This window comes from Alosa pseudoharengus, unplaced genomic scaffold (assembly GCF_046254945.1).
Source record: "Alosa pseudoharengus isolate Yale_2024_CS ecotype anadromous, Long Island Sound unplaced genomic scaffold, YU_APseudo_1.1 YU_APseudo_1.1_scf_20, whole genome shotgun sequence".
Classification (NCBI taxonomy): Eukaryota; Metazoa; Chordata; class Actinopteri; order Clupeiformes; family Clupeidae; genus Alosa; species Alosa pseudoharengus.
Genome location: NW_027468664.1, coordinates 2,892,273 through 2,909,772, shown reverse-complemented (window position 1 = coordinate 2,909,772; position 17,500 = coordinate 2,892,273). Strand labels below are relative to the sequence as shown.

Sequence of the window (17,500 nt, the reverse complement as noted above, 5' to 3'; positions counted from 1 at the left end):
TTTTAGGCTTTAGGAGAGATTGAGGCTACGTCTACACGAAACCGCCGGGTGGATTTTCTCTTACCGCTTTCACACCTTTAACGACACCGGCAAAAAATTCAAAGTCAAAGTGACCGGCAGTTTTTTTGTTTTCCGGACATTTTGATGATATGCCGGTCAAATATATTATCTTCTTAATTAGTCAAATTGAGGAAAACTGGAGACAGGCTACCTTAAGAATGACATAATCAAGCTAGAATGCAACATGTTCATTAGCCTAACTTAAACATGCCTAACAAGATCTAGCCAGTATCTTTTCATGGACAGCAAGAGTCCGCTTTGTTCGTTGTTTTAAAAAGGCTACGTTGTTTGTTGCTGCTACCCACGTTCTCCACATCTCCAGTGGTGACTGTTTAACTTACACAGATGTGCACATACAAGAATGAGCGCTCACACCACTACCCCCTAATACTATGGCTCTTTATTTGATAACAATAAATCAAGAAATGTTTCCTATTCTGGGAAATGTTTAGTTTCTTTTTCTTTCGGCCGCGGTTCAATGATACCGTTTAATTGTGCCAGAAATTATCCGCGGACCAGTAATCTCCTCGTCGAGGAGGCCCTAACCCTGCAGATCATAGACAGAGAACGCATAGGCCTACTGTATGCTTTGGGTAAAGAACACTTTGCATGTCCAGTGTAGGCTACACGGAGAATGACAGTGTCTTGGAGCGGCCGCACCCCCCTCAACTCCACTTCCAATTTCACTGATTCCGACAGATACGCCCGACACTTCTGCTTTTTATCTGGTGGTGGTGGAGTTGACCGGACATCTGAGGCTTCAGACGTTACCAATTTATCATCATCCATCAAGTCTGGCCTCTGAAAAAACTTTTAAGGCTAGTCTGCCTGGGCCTGGCCATGTTTGAACCGCCTCACTCATTTGTTCGTTCGTTGTTTAACACGTTTTAAGCGTGCGCTTCCTATTTGAAATGCAGCATAGGCTATGCGTGTTGTTTAATAGCTTACTTTTCAAACGGTAGAGCCTGTTCATTTAAAAACAGACAGAGGACGTATAATATAGGTTTACGTATTAAGACTTATTCTCAAATTCAGATTGCGTTAGGGGACGGGATAGCCAATTTCAATCTGACAATTTGACCGGAGAGATTTAATTTTGTCGGACATTTCATTTTTTTTCCGGCCAATGTCCGGTAATTACCGGACAACGGAAACCCTGGGACAGCCCAGGCTCCAAGAACGGCAAAAAAAAACAACCTGGGCAAACCTAGCCTATGAAAACATAACAAACTTCACAGACGAGATGCACGTTTAGGAGAGTTTCAATTGCATGGGAGCAGCCCAGGAGGGAGGGGAAGGAAGTAGCGAGCTAGCTCTCTGTTTTGTTTGAAAGTCAACAGAAGTGACCTTACTCAGCATCGCTTAGAGCACCTTTAAGTAAGTGTGTGTGTGTGTGTGTTTTTGCGTTAACAAGTGAGTGTGTATGTCAGGTTGTGAGGTGAATGAGTGTTTAAAGTGTGTGTGTGTGTGTGTGTTTTTGCGTTAACAAGTGAGTGTGTGTGTCAGGTTGTGAGGTGAATGAGTGTTTAGGTGTGTGTGTGTGTGTGTTTGGGTGTGTGTGTTGTGCTTGAGAGGTCAGTGAGTGCACATTCGTATGTGTTTGTGTGTGCGCACATGTGTGTATGCATGTGTGTGTGTGTGTGTGTGTTGGGGTAGCAAGTTGAGTGAGTGTGCGTGTGTGCCTGCACAAGTGTGTGTGTGTGTGTGTGTGTGTGTGTGTGTGTGTGTGTGTGCTGGAGTTTGCGAGGTGAGTGAGTGCACATTTGTGTGTGTGTGTGTCAGGTTTGCGAGGTGACAGATCCCATGTGGGTATGTGTGTGTGTGTGTGTGTGTGTGTCGGGCTTGCGAGGTGACAGATCCCATGTGGGTATGTGACAATAACCTGATTAGATCTGAGAGGTCCCTGGAGAAATTAGAAAAGCAATAAAATGAACCAACAATTAATCCCCTAAATCCCTCCTCAACACACACATACACACACACACACACACACACTTTACTTTCCTCAAACCCCTTCCTCCCAACAAACACATTTGACTATTGTATTTTTCAATAGATTGTGATAAATATGCGCACATGTTCAACATAGTGACAAGAGCAGTCCTCCAGAGTTACTGGCACCCTCAATAAAGTTGACGAAAAACGGGTGTAAAACATATTTGGTGATTTATTGTAATCTCACAATGAAAACCATGAGGACAATTCCAACCTTGAAGGGAAGCAAATTTATACTGAGAAAAAGGAAAGTCTCATAAAAAAAACAAAAACATGTCGCCCTCAATGACGATTGGTTATTGGCAGCCCTAGCAAATCTTATATACAAAATATAACAAAAGCTTTTTCCTCTTTAAATATTCAATATTTAAATTATTTATATAATTATTTAATTATTTAACAATATTTAAAAGGTTCTAATCAACTGGAAATGTGAGAAGCATGCTTGGCAAAAGACACGTGTTTATCTCCACACACACACACACACACACACATGTTTATCTTGCCCCACACACACACACATGTTCATCTTGCCCCACGCACACACACACACACATGTTTATCTTGCCCCACACACACACACATGTTCATCTTGCCCCACGCACACACACACACACACACACATGTTTATCTTGCCCCATGCACACACACACACACACACACACACATATCTACTGTATGCACAATTGCACAATTTCAACCCAAATTTTGCTGCTCTTATTTCTTCATTGTATGTGCCTTCTTATTTACTTTTTGTATTGTTTACTTGAATGTTATGTTTGTCTGTGGACCTAATTGGTAAAATATGTCTTGTCTCCACCGTGGGATAGTGGGAAACGTAATTTTGATCTCTTTGTATGTCTTGAAGAAATTGACAATAAAGCAGACTTTGACTTTGACACATGTTTATCTTGCCCCACACACACACACACACACACATGTTTATCTTGCCCCACACACACACACACACACACACACACACACACACACACACACACACACACACACACACACACACACACACACAAATGTTTATCTTGCCCCACGCACAGTATGGAGGATGGTAAACGTGTGTGTGTGTGTGTGTGTGTGTGTGTGTGTTTATCTTGCCCCACACACAGTATGGAGGATGGTAAGAGAGAAACACCACTGTTGGAGAGTTACAAAAAAAGGAATCATCTTGGGGTCACCAAGTCCCCCAAAAAATCTTTAAAAGTGACCTTAGTGCTAATAGATTATTTAGAGGGCATGCAAGGTAAAAGCCTTTCCTGTCATTTAATTGCCAATGTAACCAGCAGGAGTTACTTAATGCTTCAGTGACTTTGTCTGGATTTGTGGTCTATTGTCAGATGAAATGAAAATTGCGCTCTTTGGCAAGAAACGCTTTAGGTGGGTTTGGTGTACCTAAAGGAATGACTATACTGAAAAGAACCCCATGCCTAATGAGAATTGGTGGAGGGGCTGTGATATTGTGGGGCTCTTTTTATTCCCAAAGGCCTTGGGAACCTTATATGCATGGTATCATGAACCCCAAGAAAAACCTGAACATTTTCAATGAAAATCTGTCAATGTCTGCCAAGAGGGTCATGATAGGGTCATTCTTTAGGCCAATGAACCAGAACAAACGTCCAGATCAAATCAAAAATGGTTTACTGAACACAAAATCAAGCTTCTGCCATCGCCATCCCAGTCCCCTGATCTAAACCCCATGGAAACACAGTAGGGTGAGTTCAAGAAGAGAATCTGCCATCGCCATCCCAGACCCCTGGAATCCAAACGATCTGGGGAGATTTTGTAAAGAGGAATGGTTTTGAATGGTTTTAAATCCCTTGCTTTGCATTCTCCAACTTTATGGGATGTTATAGGAGAATATTACAAGCTGGTTTATTGGCAAAGGGAGGCAATTTCAAGCAGGCGTGCCAATAATTGTGGGCAACGTGTTTTTGTTAAAATAATTATTTCTTTATGAGATTTTCCTTTTTCTCAGAATACATTTGTCCTCATTGTTTTCATTGTGAGATTACAATAAATCACCAAAAGAGAATTTTTTATACTTGTTTTTAGTGAACTTTAAAACTTTAGAACTTTACTGTACAAGACTGCGATGAGGTTTGTAGAAAGGCATTTGTCTATGGAAGGCATGTAAAGGTATAAACAGGTTTTTATGTCAAGTGCTGAGAAATGTGTGTAAAAGTAAGTAAAGGTATGTTTGTAAAATATGTTTGTGTTTATACAGTACAGTGTTTAAACGTGTGTTTGTAAAGTCTGTGAAGTGTGTGTGTGTGTTTGTAAAGTGGAAATGTGAAGTGTGCATGTGTTTGTAGAGTGTGTATGTGTTTGTAGAGTGTGTATGTGAAGTGTGTGTGTTTGTGTTTGTAAAGTGTGTATGTGAAGTGTGTGTGTTTGTGTTTGTAAAGTGTGTATGTGAAGTGTGTGTGTGTTTGTGTTTGTAAAGTGTGTATGAAGTGTGTTTATTTGTGTTTGTAAAGTGTGTATGTGAAGTGTGTGTGTTTGTGTTTGTAAAATGTGTATGTGAAGTGTTTGTGTGTTTGTGTTTGGAAAGTGTGTATGTGAAGTGTGTGTGTGTTTGTGTTTGTAGAGTGTGTATGTGAAGTGTGTGTGTTTGTGTTTGTAAAGTGTGTATGTGAAGTGTGTGTGTGTTTGTGTTTGTAGAGTGTGTATGTGAAGTGTGTGTGTGTTTGTGTTTGTAGAGTGTGTATGTGAAGTGTGTGTGTTTGTGTTTGTAAAGTGTGTATGTGAAGTGTGTGTGTGTTTGTGTTTGTAGAGTGTGTATGTGAAGTGTGTGTGTTTGTGTTTGGAAAGTGTGTATGTGAAGTGTGTGTGTGTTTGTGTTTGTAGAGTGTGTATGTGAAGTGTGTGTGTTTGTGTTTGTAAAGTGTGTATGTGAAGTGTGTGTGTGTTTGTGTTTGTAGAGTGTGTATGTGAAGTGTGTGTGTTTGTGTTTGTAAAGTGTGTATGTGAAGTGTGTGTGTGTTTGTGTTTGTGAAGTGTGTATGTGAAGTGTGTGTGTTTGTGTTTGTAAAGTGTGTATGTGAAGTGTGTGTGTGTTTGTGTTTGTGAAGTGTGTGTGTGTTTGTGTTTGTAAAGTGTGTAAAGGTGTGTTTGTAGTCTGACCGGCAGCCATTTCCCGATGTCCCCCGTGTGGAGCCAGCCGTCTGGGTCTAGCGCCTCCGCGGTCCGCTCAGGGTCCTTCAGGTAGCCCACGAACACGTTCTTACCCTTCACACACACCTGCAGAATGAACACACACACACACACACACACATACAGTCACCTCCTTCGATACTCGAACACACAAACGCTAAAATGTAGACTAGATCAGTGGTCTGAGGAGGAACAGCCTCATTGCAGCCTCAGTGTGTGTGTGTGTTGCCAGTCTATTCCAGGTTAACCTTAGCAGGTAGGAGGAACAGCTTCATTGCAGCCTCAGTGAGCCGGTGGTTGGAGCCATTCTTGTGTTACAGGCTCTCTCTTTGTGTGTGTGTGTGTGTGTGTGTGTGTGTGTGTGTGTGTGTGTGTGTTTATGCACTGTTACAGGCCTTACCTCTCCCTCTCCGTTGGAGGCAAAGTAGTTCATCTCCTCAACATCCACCAGCTTCACCACGTTACAGGGGATGGGAGCACCCACATGGCCTGCGAAGAGAAGCACACACACACACACACACACACACACAAACACATAAACACACACACACACACACACACACACACACACACACAAACACACAGAAACACACACACACACACACACACACACACACACACACAAACACACACACACACCACACACACACACAAACACACAGAAACACAGAAACACACACACACACACACACAACACACACAACACACACACACACACACACACACACACACACACACACACACACACACACAAACACACAGAAACACACACATACACACACACACACACACACAGAAACACACACACACACAAACACACAGAAACACACACACACACACACACACACACACACATACACACACACACAGAGGTTTGGCATGTTAGACGTTTTGCTGTGCAACAGGTTGATGTTATGGTGTGTGTGTGTGTGTGTGTGTGTGTGTGTGTGTGTGTTTCTGATGTATAGTATAAGTGTAAGTATGTATACTTATACTTATATACTTATACTATACTATACTTATATACTTTTACTATATTTTTTTCTGTCTAACAGGTTGATGTTATGGTGTGTGTGTGTTTCTGATGTATAGTATAAGTATGTATACTTATACTTATCCTTATATACTTATACTTATACTATAATATACTTATATACTTTTACTATACGTTTTGCTGTCTAACAGGTTGATGTTATGGTGTGTGTGTGTGTGTGTGTGTTATTGTGGTCCTCACCTGAGGTCCAGTCTCCAGGCACAGCGAAGGTGCAGCCTGCCGTGCACTCTGTCTGACCATAGGCCTCAAAGATCTGCAGCACAGAGACTCACCTCAGTTAGCAATGCAAGGCACTCTGTCTGACCATAGGCCTCAAAGATCTGCAGCACAGAGACTCACCTCAGTTAGCAATGCAAGGCACTCAGGGTTACTTTAGCTTAGCTTAGCTTAGCTTTATATCTAACTCATCTCTCATATCTAACTCATATCTCATATCTAACTCATCTCTCATATCAGTCAACTATACAAGGCACCGTAGCTCTGGATTACTTTAGCTTAGCTTAGCTTTATATCTAACTCATCTCCAGTGTTGGGAAAGTTACTTCAAAATCATAATGTATTATGTATTACTTATTACTGTCATTTCAAAGTAATTTGTTACATTATAATATTACTGTCTCTGAATTGTAAGGCATTACACTACTATTGCATTACTTTTAAGTTACTTTCACCAAAATATCTAGAAATATGGATTTGCCATTCTAAATGCAGTTTATTATGCTCAATGCTTGCTCTTCCAATGGAGGGAGATGTGGTTTAGCATAATGACTGAGCTAGGCTTAAGGCTAACAACAGTAGAATGCAATAGGCGCAGTGCTCATGATGCAATACAAGGAACAATCATAATCAGAATTTTGTTCAAAACCGACAAAAGGTCAAAGTCTGGTAAATTGTGATAGAAATACTGTAACTTTAAGGCCTAGGCCTACTCATTAAAATCAATAGAGAGCCTACTATATTGTAAATCAAAGCTTAAAGGAACTGTATGTAAGATTGTGGCCAAAACTGGTACTACAATCACTTTCAAATTACTGTAGAGCGGTGTATCCCCTTCCCCTCCCCTCTGACTGGCAGAGTTGGCAACCGGATGACGAAACACTACTGACTTTGTGATTAGTAGATAGGTGGAGGGTGGCGCATTAGGCCAAAACACAACATGACAACATGAACATCAGTTGAGGGCTGCAACTTCACTTTTTAAATGACAATATCCTGGCCAGACTACTGTTGTCAGTGATATAAGTATTTGAAATGAACATGATTTCTTAATGTCTAGTGACATATCAGGGCAATTTTATGATTAATTGAAATACATTTTTTACATACGGTTCCTTTAATAAAGTCGTGTCAAGATGGTGGCCTGCTGGCCATTTCGGTGCCCTAAGTGAGTGGCTTTGAGTGAGTGACATTTAAATGATAACTCAAACACTCAAACACCTGTGTGTTTTTAAACATTAATTTCTGAAGAAATGCTGTTTTACCTATAAATGGTGCACTGTCACTTTAAGAGCATTGATCTTTACGTTGTCATAATGCCATTTTGCCAGTTCTTGTTTACAAGCCTTATTTGTTTGAGTTACATTGATAGCACAATATTAACAATAATATGCACAATGTTAAGTTGTTTTAAGCAACCTTCATTGCTTTGGAAATGGAAGTATGCAATGACATGTTGCTTCACATTTCGTTTTGCGAATACAAGTGAATTATGAGCCTGGTATCCACCTAGCTATCTGAATGGAATGCGTTTCAGTCGACTCAGCATATCATGTGCTTCATGTAGCCTAAATGCTTGGAAAACGAATGATTGAAGACCCACCAATTCTAGTACTACGTGGTGATTGAGAGAACCCAAAAGGTATCAAACTTGCATGTAACATCGTGTTAGTGCATTTTGACATTGTAAACGTTATTGATGAAGAGTGAAACGCAGTTTGCAATAAAGCTACTATTCATTGGTTACATTTGGGTGCCCCCTCTGTCCTTTGGTGCCCAACGCAAAGTGCGTGATGCGCGTGGGAGCAGTGGCACTGCCAGGCTACACAATCTTTTTCTGCATTTCTATCCCTTTATTCTCTTCAAGTTCACAGCACAAAGCTGACATGCACAACAGCATAGTTTGTGTTTTATCAAGAATCAAAAAGATTAGCGTGGCACTACTTGTGATGTTTCATTAATTTACTTGTGCTATTTCGCGAGGCATAGAGAGATCTTTCGGTTTCGCACACAAAGTGCACTAACTATTATGTTCTTCATAGCCTTGTCTCTGACAAGCTGAAAATAATGAGCGTAGGCTTATGTCCATCCCGCAAATAGAGTCCGCCTGCGAGTCTGCTGCAGCAGTCATATTCAACCAGTATCAGGAGATAACGTTCTACTATTTTGCGCTGATTTTTTCTCTGTTCTCGCGTGGTGTTTGCAAATATTTATCAAAACAAAACACCACTTAATTTCGTGTTAAATGCATTGTAATGCGCGTTACTGAAGTTTGTACCGAGTAAAATATTACCCAATTTTTTTTTGTAATGCCTTACATTACCACGTTACCGCAAACAGCAATATATTACAGTAATTACATTACTTTTGTAACGCGTTACACCCAACACTGCTCATCTCTCATGTCAGTTGACTATACAAGACACTGTAGCTCTGGATTACTTTAGCTTAGCTTAGTTTAGCTTTATATCTAACTCATCTCTCATATCAGTCAACTATAAAAGGCACCGTAGCTCTGGATTACTTTAGCTTAGCTTAGCTTTATATTTAACTCATCTCTCATGTCAGTTGACTATACAAGACACTGTAGCTCTGGATTACTTTAGTTTATTTTAGGATAGCTTCATATTTAACTCATCTCTCACCTCACTGTAGCTCTGGTTTACCTTAGTTAAGCTTAGCCAGAGAATGTCTAATAAGGGGAGAACTGCCACTCTCGGAAAACTTCCGGTTTCTGAGCTGGTTGCAGTTCCTTCTGTGGTTCCACATGAGGGCGCTCGTCCACGAGTGCAGATTGAATGGTCTATGGAGCTGTACCCCTCAAAATCCACTTTTCTCGGGATATAATTTTTTTTCAAGTAATTTGAATATTGTATTCGAAAGGGGAGGCAAAGAAAATACACTTGGTGGAGTATTATATTTTTTAAAGTCACTTAATTGTTCTAAAAAGCCTTTCAAACGTGTCAATGACGTCATTCATTAGCACAATGCTAGCATGTTATGGGCAACAATGACCCAACCTGTAAGAAATCAAAAGGACATAAGTACTCATTCATTCAACTTTTGACCTATAACCCATGTTGAAGTTATACAAACTACAATCAAATCTGAGATTTGTCAACGACAATCAGGTGAAAGAGACAAATTTAGCCGTCTAGCTCCATTGACTCCCATTCATTCTGCACTCATGGCGATCGCCCCCAGTGGAACTCTGGTGGAACTGCAACCAAAATTCGGTACAATGGGACTTAATACGGAGTGGCCAGGCTCTCCGTAGACGGGCTCTGGCTTAGCTTAGCTTAGCTTTATATCTAACTCATCTCTCACCTCAGTCGACTACAAGTCACTGTAGCTCTGGATTACCTTAGTTAAGCTTAGCTTACAGTGGGCATCGCTTTCAAATGGCCACTTCAGTCACGCATTACGAGGCGTGAAGCTGCGTGAAGCTTTAGTACCACTTTCGCTCTGCCTGCCGCCCCTTCTGAAAAAGCTTGATTTACCTCGATTTAGGCTACTTGTGTATGGCTTAAGGCTTCACTACACGGTGGTAACGAAAATCGAAATCGAAATTTGCTGTCTACATTATTGTCAGTGTTGGGTTAACGCAACTACGCAAATCAAAACAGTAGTGTGATAATTGAGCCAGTAGAGAAATAACTGTTCAGAATTAATCTGTAGCCTTGGGTAGGCTTCTGCGACGTTTTTAACAGGCTACGCTATAGAGGCTTAGACAACTATGACCCACGTTTTGGTTTCGTAAATTAATTTGCCCTACTTCTTGACTGCAATGTAGTCAATTGACTGCTTGACATGTCATTTTTATTTTTCTGTACAATAAACAAATACATCTGCTTTATGCCGCAGAATTACATTCATATTTGGAACTAACATAGTCCAATGCATCGTTACACTACGTTAGTGTTTCCCAAAACCATAGTAGCAACGAACGTTCGCAACCACTATCGTAAAGTTGTGTAGTTACAACTACACCTCTCGACCTGTGGTAGAATGCTAGTAGAAGCATAGTTCCGGGGATCTTCATGTCAAAGACGTCACTGACGCCAGTTATTTGTTTGCAAATTAATAATTATAAATATATTTAGGTTTCTAATTGATATTTACACTTCTAACCATCATACATCCATATTTTAAAATGCCCAAGGCAGAAAATACATAAATTAAAAGTCAATTTGCAGCCATGTGCACGTAAGTAAGTCACACACCTGCAGATAATAATAAGGTGGTGCGCACTTTTTGACGAGTCAGCTGAGAATATGTAGCCTTTGATTTTCATGGGGGGGGGGTCCTTGTTAGTTTACGCAAACCAAGCCAAGAAGGCTGATTCTGATTTTGATAATATGATCTGCACAAAAGATCTTAGGTAACGATTCTGCTTTATGCTGCAGAATTACGCACTTGGCCAGCCTATAAAACAGGCACATTTTGGAGAGAATAGAGAATGTACGCACGCAAGAATCTGTAAGCTATTTGTGGCTGGTTACCAGCAAACAATGTTTAATGCATTAACTCAAACATTTTCTAAACAACAAGAAAGGATGCAGCAGGCAGAAGAGTAATTTCCAGTGGAAGAACAAAATGCTGAATGAAGCCCAAAGATATGAAGGCATATCTGGCAAGTTGTTATTTTTTGAAGACGTAAATGGTTGGGCTATAGGCCTAGTTTGCAAGAAGGAGACATAAAGTGTGAGCATGCCACACTATCCACAGCTGTGGTAGCGGGGGGTAGGAGGATTACTGTTTGCGCAGGATTTATATAAAATTCTTCAACAGAAGGCCTGCCTCGAATGCAGGCTTGCCCAAAAAAAAGGCCTGTGGTTTGCGCAGCCTACAGTAAGTAGGTCTTAGTGAGTTAGGAGTCTTCTAGACTTCTTTAAAAGGATAATTTTGACCTAAAGTGTGTTGAAACATGATACCGAGTGTGAATGTATGTCTCATAGCTGACCTCGGCTTGTCCCCCTGCACTCAGAAATCTGGCACTAGTTAGCCAATGCTACCAACACAGTGTTTCGTTGTGGTGCCTCGGGCATCGGCCTAGCCATGCAAATAAATCACTGTTTTACACCATTTACGAGGCTCAAAGTAGCTCCATACTTCATTGGTAGACTTCCGAGGGCCTTGACATTTAAAACGAGACATAGAGAACTTTGAAAAAGCACTGGTAGTTTATTTACAAGACGATTTATACAGACAGTACCTTAAGGAATTTTACCGTTCGACGCCATCTTGAATTTAGTCACGATAAGTCGAGTGACGAGTACGAACGAACAGGTATGATAAGGGATCAGATTCCAAAAATAATTCAGTGGAAATGCATGGATTCAGTTGCTTCCAGTAGCAGCAACTGGAATCCATGCATTTTCACGGAATTATTTTTGGAATCTGATCCCTTATCATACTTGTTTGTTCGTACTCGCCTTGTTTTAAATGTCAAGGCCCTTGGAAGTCTACCAATGAAGTATGGAGCTACTTTGAGCCTCGTAAATGGTGTAAAACAGTGATTTATTTGCATGGCTAGGCCGATGCCCGAGGTACCACAACGAAACACTGTGTGCAAAAACACTGTGTGAAAAACAGTGTGTTGGTAGCATTGGCTAACTAGCGCCAGATTTCTGAGTGCAGGGGACAAGCAGAGGTGAGCTATGAGACATACGTTCACACTCGGTATCATGTTTCAACACACTTTAGGTCAATATCACACCGGAATTCTCCTTTAAGCTGTCTCAGAGGTGGAAAGTTGCGTTCGTTGGGGGCAGGGCCGGATTAACAATTCATAGACCCTTGGGAACAAATGTCTGATGGCCCCCCCTGCCCCCCAGCCAACGTGAATCGGGCGGTCAGTTAATAACTTAGGCCTATCGTGAATATTTGTATTGCCATTTAAGGCACGAGCGCATCTGTGAGGCCAAGCCTCACGAAGTAGCCCGTTTGTTTACAACTAACATTACATTTAATTAAACTGCTTATAGGCTATGCTGAAATAGTTTCAACATTTTGAATATCAGTGTCGGGTGAATTAGGAAATGCCATGGCTGAAAGCTGCTTGGGATCCCCCCTGTCAAGCAATAACCATATAAAAAGTTAAAAACAGATGACATGATGCGCGTCACTGACATAATATAGCCTAGATATTCCAATATATTCAAATACATGTGTTTATTTTAGAGGGGATATTCAAACGTCATTTTTGAACAATTTTGACAGCCCTAGTCCACTGTAGGCTACGCCAATCATCTATTAACACCTTCCACCTAACCCCGGTGAGTGGGGGTCACTATAATGCGTGTGAAATAGCACCATTGAGTAGCCTATGCGAAATAGCCTTAAAATCGTTCCGGTGTTGTGTGCCTTCTGGTTTCTCCACCTACTGGTTTCCTTGCGCGTGCATGCGCTGCAGCAGTTGTCAGACATTCACAAACAAGTTGTTTTAGGCGGTTTGAAGTCGCTTTTCATACGCCATGAGCTTTGGCTACATTACAGCCACTCGGACAAAAGACATGTAAAAAAATATATGTTTTGAAAACTGGCATTAAACTGGATTCGATCCCGCAAAAGCACGTACGAGAAACGATCTACATAGCGCACCAGATCGCAATGTCTTCAAGGGTTGAATGAAGGGAGTTTGCAAAAATTTGTGTATTTTTCAAGTCAATAAGCATTCTTAATTTTCAAATGTCTATGTCAGGGAACATCTGACTTTTAAAAACCATAGGTCTGGTAGTCGCTCAGACAAGGAGTTATAAGATAAAGGCAATACCATTTGTGTTACCTAATGCAGTTCAGTGAATTAGCAAGATACCATCAGAAGCCAACAATCATAAAGCACAGTGCGGGCGCGCGCTCTCTCCCCTGCGCATGAAGCTGTCTGCGTGTTGTAGGCTAGATTTGCGTGAGTTCTTTCTATCTGCTTTACATTTGTGAGTTGCGACCACCTAGGCTATGTTATAGACGTTCTATGAGGTACCAGTGTTTAGCTGTGTCACAAAACAATAAGCTTTGTCAGACTACTTTTAAAATGATATTCAGGGCTATGGTTAAGGAGCTGGGCTAGTGTCCAGTGGTAGTGTAGTGGTTAAGGAGCTGGGCTAGCGTGCAGTAGTAGTGTAGTGGTTAAGGAGCTGGACTAGCGTGCAGTAGTAGCATAATGGTTAAGGAGCTGGGCTAGCGTGCAGTAGCTGGGTTGTGGGTTCAATTCCTAGCTTCCACCGCTGTGCCCTTGAGCAAGACATTTACCTGACAGCCCAGACAAGCTCTGAGGAAGTTGAGTAAGACATTTACCTGACAGCCCAGACAGGCTCTGAGGAAGTTGAGTAAGACATTTACCTGACAGCCCAGGCAGGCTCTGAGGAAGTTGAGCAAGACATTTACCTGACAGCCCAGGCAGGCTCTGAGGAAGACATTTACCTGACAGCCCAGGCAGGCTCTGAGGAAGTTGAGTAAGACATTTACCTGACAGCCCAGGCAGGCTCTGAGGAAGTTGAGCACGGAGGGAGAGATCGGGGCAGCTCCAGTTACCATGATACGCACGCGACCTCCCAGAGACTCCTGTACACACACACACACACACACACAATAAGAGTTAACATAGCCAAACAAACACACCATATTGTATAAGTGTGAGTTCATCTGTCAGCTACTATCATTCACGTTTTGTCTGGGTGGCCTGGTCGCCCTGCTAAATGAATGATTGACATTATCACAGAGCTGCAAAAAAGCCTCACAATCCTCATGCTCTCTGCACGCCAGATGGTGTCTTCAAACCCAGCGCGTGAGTGCCCCCTACTGGACCGGTTCATCCCCTGCTCTCTGCTGCATGAGGCAGGAGGGCACTAAGCGGGTAACGGTGCTTACACACAGTTGCGTTCCGTCACCGCATGCCAGTAGGTGTTCCCGACGGTCGGGACGAAGCTACTATGCAAATGCCTTGAAGTAGGCCTATCACCGTAATTTGATTGGCTGATGCCTTGAAGTAGGCCTATCACTGTAATTTGATTGGCTGATGCCTTGAAGTAGGCCTATCACTGTAATTTGATTGGCTGATGCCTTGAAGTAGGCCTATCACCGTAATTTGATTGGCTGGTGCCTTGAAGTAGGCCTATCACTGTAATTTGATTGGCTGATGCCTTGAAGTAGGCCTATCACCGTAATTTGATTGGCTGGTGCCTTCCGTTGTGGCACAAGTTGAACTTTTCGACGGTGGCGACAAGAGCAACGCGACGCAACGGACCACAATTGAGTTGGGCAACGGTGACGTAAAGTGGACGAGATGCGTCTCCAGCACTGCACTGCACGCAACTGTACTGTATGTAAGCACGGTTCGTAAACATTCGGAAAGTGTACACCCTATGGGAAGCTCTGAGGGCAACTGTACTGTATGTAAGCACGGTTCGTAAACATTCGGAAAGTCTACACCCTATGAGAAGCTCTGAGGGCAACTGTACTGTATGTAAGCACGGTTCGTAAACATTCGGAAAGTGTACACCCTATGGGAAGCTCTGAGGGCAATATGGCTTCACCTGGAGTTAGCATTCCATTGACCCCCCTTCATGTTGGCGTCTCTTTGACAGCGGAATAACTTCACATCAAGTGTTTTAAGCCTCTATAATATAAATAATAAAGTTCATATGAACAATTTCTACTTTCAGAGAAATACAACATTGTGTGACTGGTGTCATAACCTCACATCTCACTTTACGACTCCGTAATCATTTTCCAAAATCAATGCTAAAATGATGGCATGAGCATGCGACGTTCAGTCGCACATGAGAGTAGTAACCGTATTCTCTGGATAAGAAACTGAAGCCAGTCTAAGGGAAAGTCCATGGATAAGCTATTTAAGAAAGCGTCGAGGGAAAAAAACAACCCTGCTGAAAAAAACGCTAGAAACCAGCTTATGTTGGTTTTAGCTGGTCTTTGCTGGTTTTCTTCCCTGCTGGTGTAGCTGGTTAGGCCACCAGGTGGACATGCTGGCGTGACCATCTGAGGAAGCTGGTCATGCTGGTGTGACCAGCCTGTTGTGGGAATACAGCTGGTGCAAGATGGTCATGTTTTGACCAGCCCGTCAAGCTGGTCATGCTAGTTTGCTAGAATGACCAACATAAGCTGGAATGGTCAGTTAAACAGTTAAAACAGCACTATAGACCAGCAACACCAGCTAAAATGACCAGCTTGAGGTGGTGTGAAAAGCAAAACCAGCTGAATTACCATCGTAAGCTGGGTAAACCAGCTGAAGGTATTTTTTCGCAAGAGTTTTGCTGGTCTAGCAGGTCAACCATCATAGGGTGGTCAAACAAGCCGGTTAACAAGCTGGTCAACCAGCAAACCACCTTAAGCTGGTCAGGCTGTTTTTTTTAAAGAATTTAAAGAATGTTTGATTCAAGTTCAGCAGCGTGTGTTGTTGCGAACTATTCATTTCTCAGCAAATGCAACGATGAACGGTAACAAATAGGCTAGCTTATGTAGGCTAAAGTGATATCGTGGGGAGTTTATTATTTTGTTTTGGCAAGTAGCCGTATAATAAGCGGGATAATGTATAGAACGCCGGTCATTACTGTGAAAATAAGTCCCTTCAGGGCAGAACAAGACCCCTCCTCTGCGCGTCGGGGTCCGGTTCGCCCTGTCGGGACTTATTTTCCCAGTAATGACCGGCGTTCTATACATTATCCCTTACGTGTTACCCCTCAACTGACACTGAGGATGCGCAGTACAATAAGTCCGGAAAAGGGGTTTAAAATGGCTTCCTGTGTCTCTACTGAAGTGCTGTGTGGGGTGGCTGTGTCCATTTCTGTTACTGTCTACGGATGGAACTTCTGCATCCTCAGACTTCCTTCCTGTCTGACGCTGAAACTGTGTCTGCTTTCTGCAACACCCCGGGCTCCATTTCGTCAAACGGACCATGATTTTGAGATCGTTTTTATGACCACCATAGTTAAACGATAGAGAGACCATCATTGTCTATGCTCTCTCTCTCTCTCTCTCTCTCTCTCTCTCTCTCTCTCTCACTCTCTCTCTCTCTCTCTCAAATCAGTTATTCGAAAACTCGTAACAGCTATCAGAAAGGCTGGCCCATATCAGTATCCTGTCCTCCTGCTGAGTGACCACGGAACACTGCCCCCTGCAGGATGCCCTGGTCCACTGCGGTACCTGCACTTTGTGGAAGATGAGGCGGTCCCAGATGCTGTTGTTTCTCATGATGCCCTGCTTGACCTCCGCAAACTTCCGCTCCACAGCAAAGTTCAGCAGCCACTTCTTGAATGGAGACTGCGCTCCACTCTGGACCTGAGGGGACACACACAAGACACCACTCAGTGTGTGTGTGTGTGTGTATGTGTGTGTGTGTGTGTGTGTGTGAGGGAGACAAAGTGATGTTATGTATGTGGGAGTGAGTGTGTGCGTGCATGAGGGATGTGAGTGTGTGTATGTGTGTGTGTCTGTGTGTGTGTGTGTGTGTGTGTGTGTGTGTGTGTGTGTAATACCTTGTCATAGACCCTATTGAGCAGTCGTGGCACCACAGGGAAGATTGTAGGCTGGAGTGTTTTCATGTCGTCGGGCAGCAGTCTGATGTCTCCCTGGAAGAAGCCAACGCGTCCTCCTACGTGGAATATCACCGTCTGACACACACACACACACATACACACACACACAAACACTTGCAGTCAATAGCACTCCTTAGTGTTGCCACATGTGTTACATGTGTATGGTGTGTGTGTGTGTGTGTGTGTGTTTGTGTGTGTGTGTGTGTGTGTGTTTGTGTGTGTGTGTGTGTGTGCGTTTGTGTGCGAGTGTTTGTGTGTGTGTGTGTGTTTGTGTGTGTGTGTGTGTGTGCGTGTGTGTGTGTGTGTGCGTGTGTGTGTGTGTGTGTGCGCGAGTGTTTGTGTGTGTGTTTGTGTGTGTGTTTGTGTGTGTGTGTGTGTGTGTGTATATGTGTGTGTGTGTGTGTGTGTGTGTGTGTGTGTGTGTGTGTGTGTGTGTGTGTATGTGTGTGTGTGTGTG

At 42.6% G+C, this 17,500-nt stretch overlaps 1 protein-coding gene across 4 annotated transcripts in view; it reads right to left on the bottom strand.

The window, feature by feature from the left end:
- acsl5 (acyl-CoA synthetase long chain family member 5) overlaps window positions 1–17,500 on the bottom strand; it is a 34,173-nt gene that overhangs the window by 8,371 nt on the left and 8,302 nt on the right. For all 4 annotated transcript variants that reach the window (XM_076297249.1, XM_076297248.1, XM_076297252.1 and 1 more), the window contains 6 exons: window positions 16,984–17,118; window positions 16,652–16,786; window positions 13,958–14,053; window positions 6,455–6,527; window positions 5,621–5,709; window positions 5,191–5,307 (listed from right to left, as the gene is read on the bottom strand). In XM_076297249.1, the coding sequence (XP_076153364.1) occupies window positions 5,191–5,307; window positions 5,621–5,709; window positions 6,455–6,527; window positions 13,958–14,053; window positions 16,652–16,786; window positions 16,984–17,118 (645 nt within the window). The remainder of the gene's footprint in view (window positions 1–5,190; window positions 5,308–5,620; window positions 5,710–6,454; window positions 6,528–13,957; window positions 14,054–16,651; window positions 16,787–16,983; window positions 17,119–17,500) is intronic.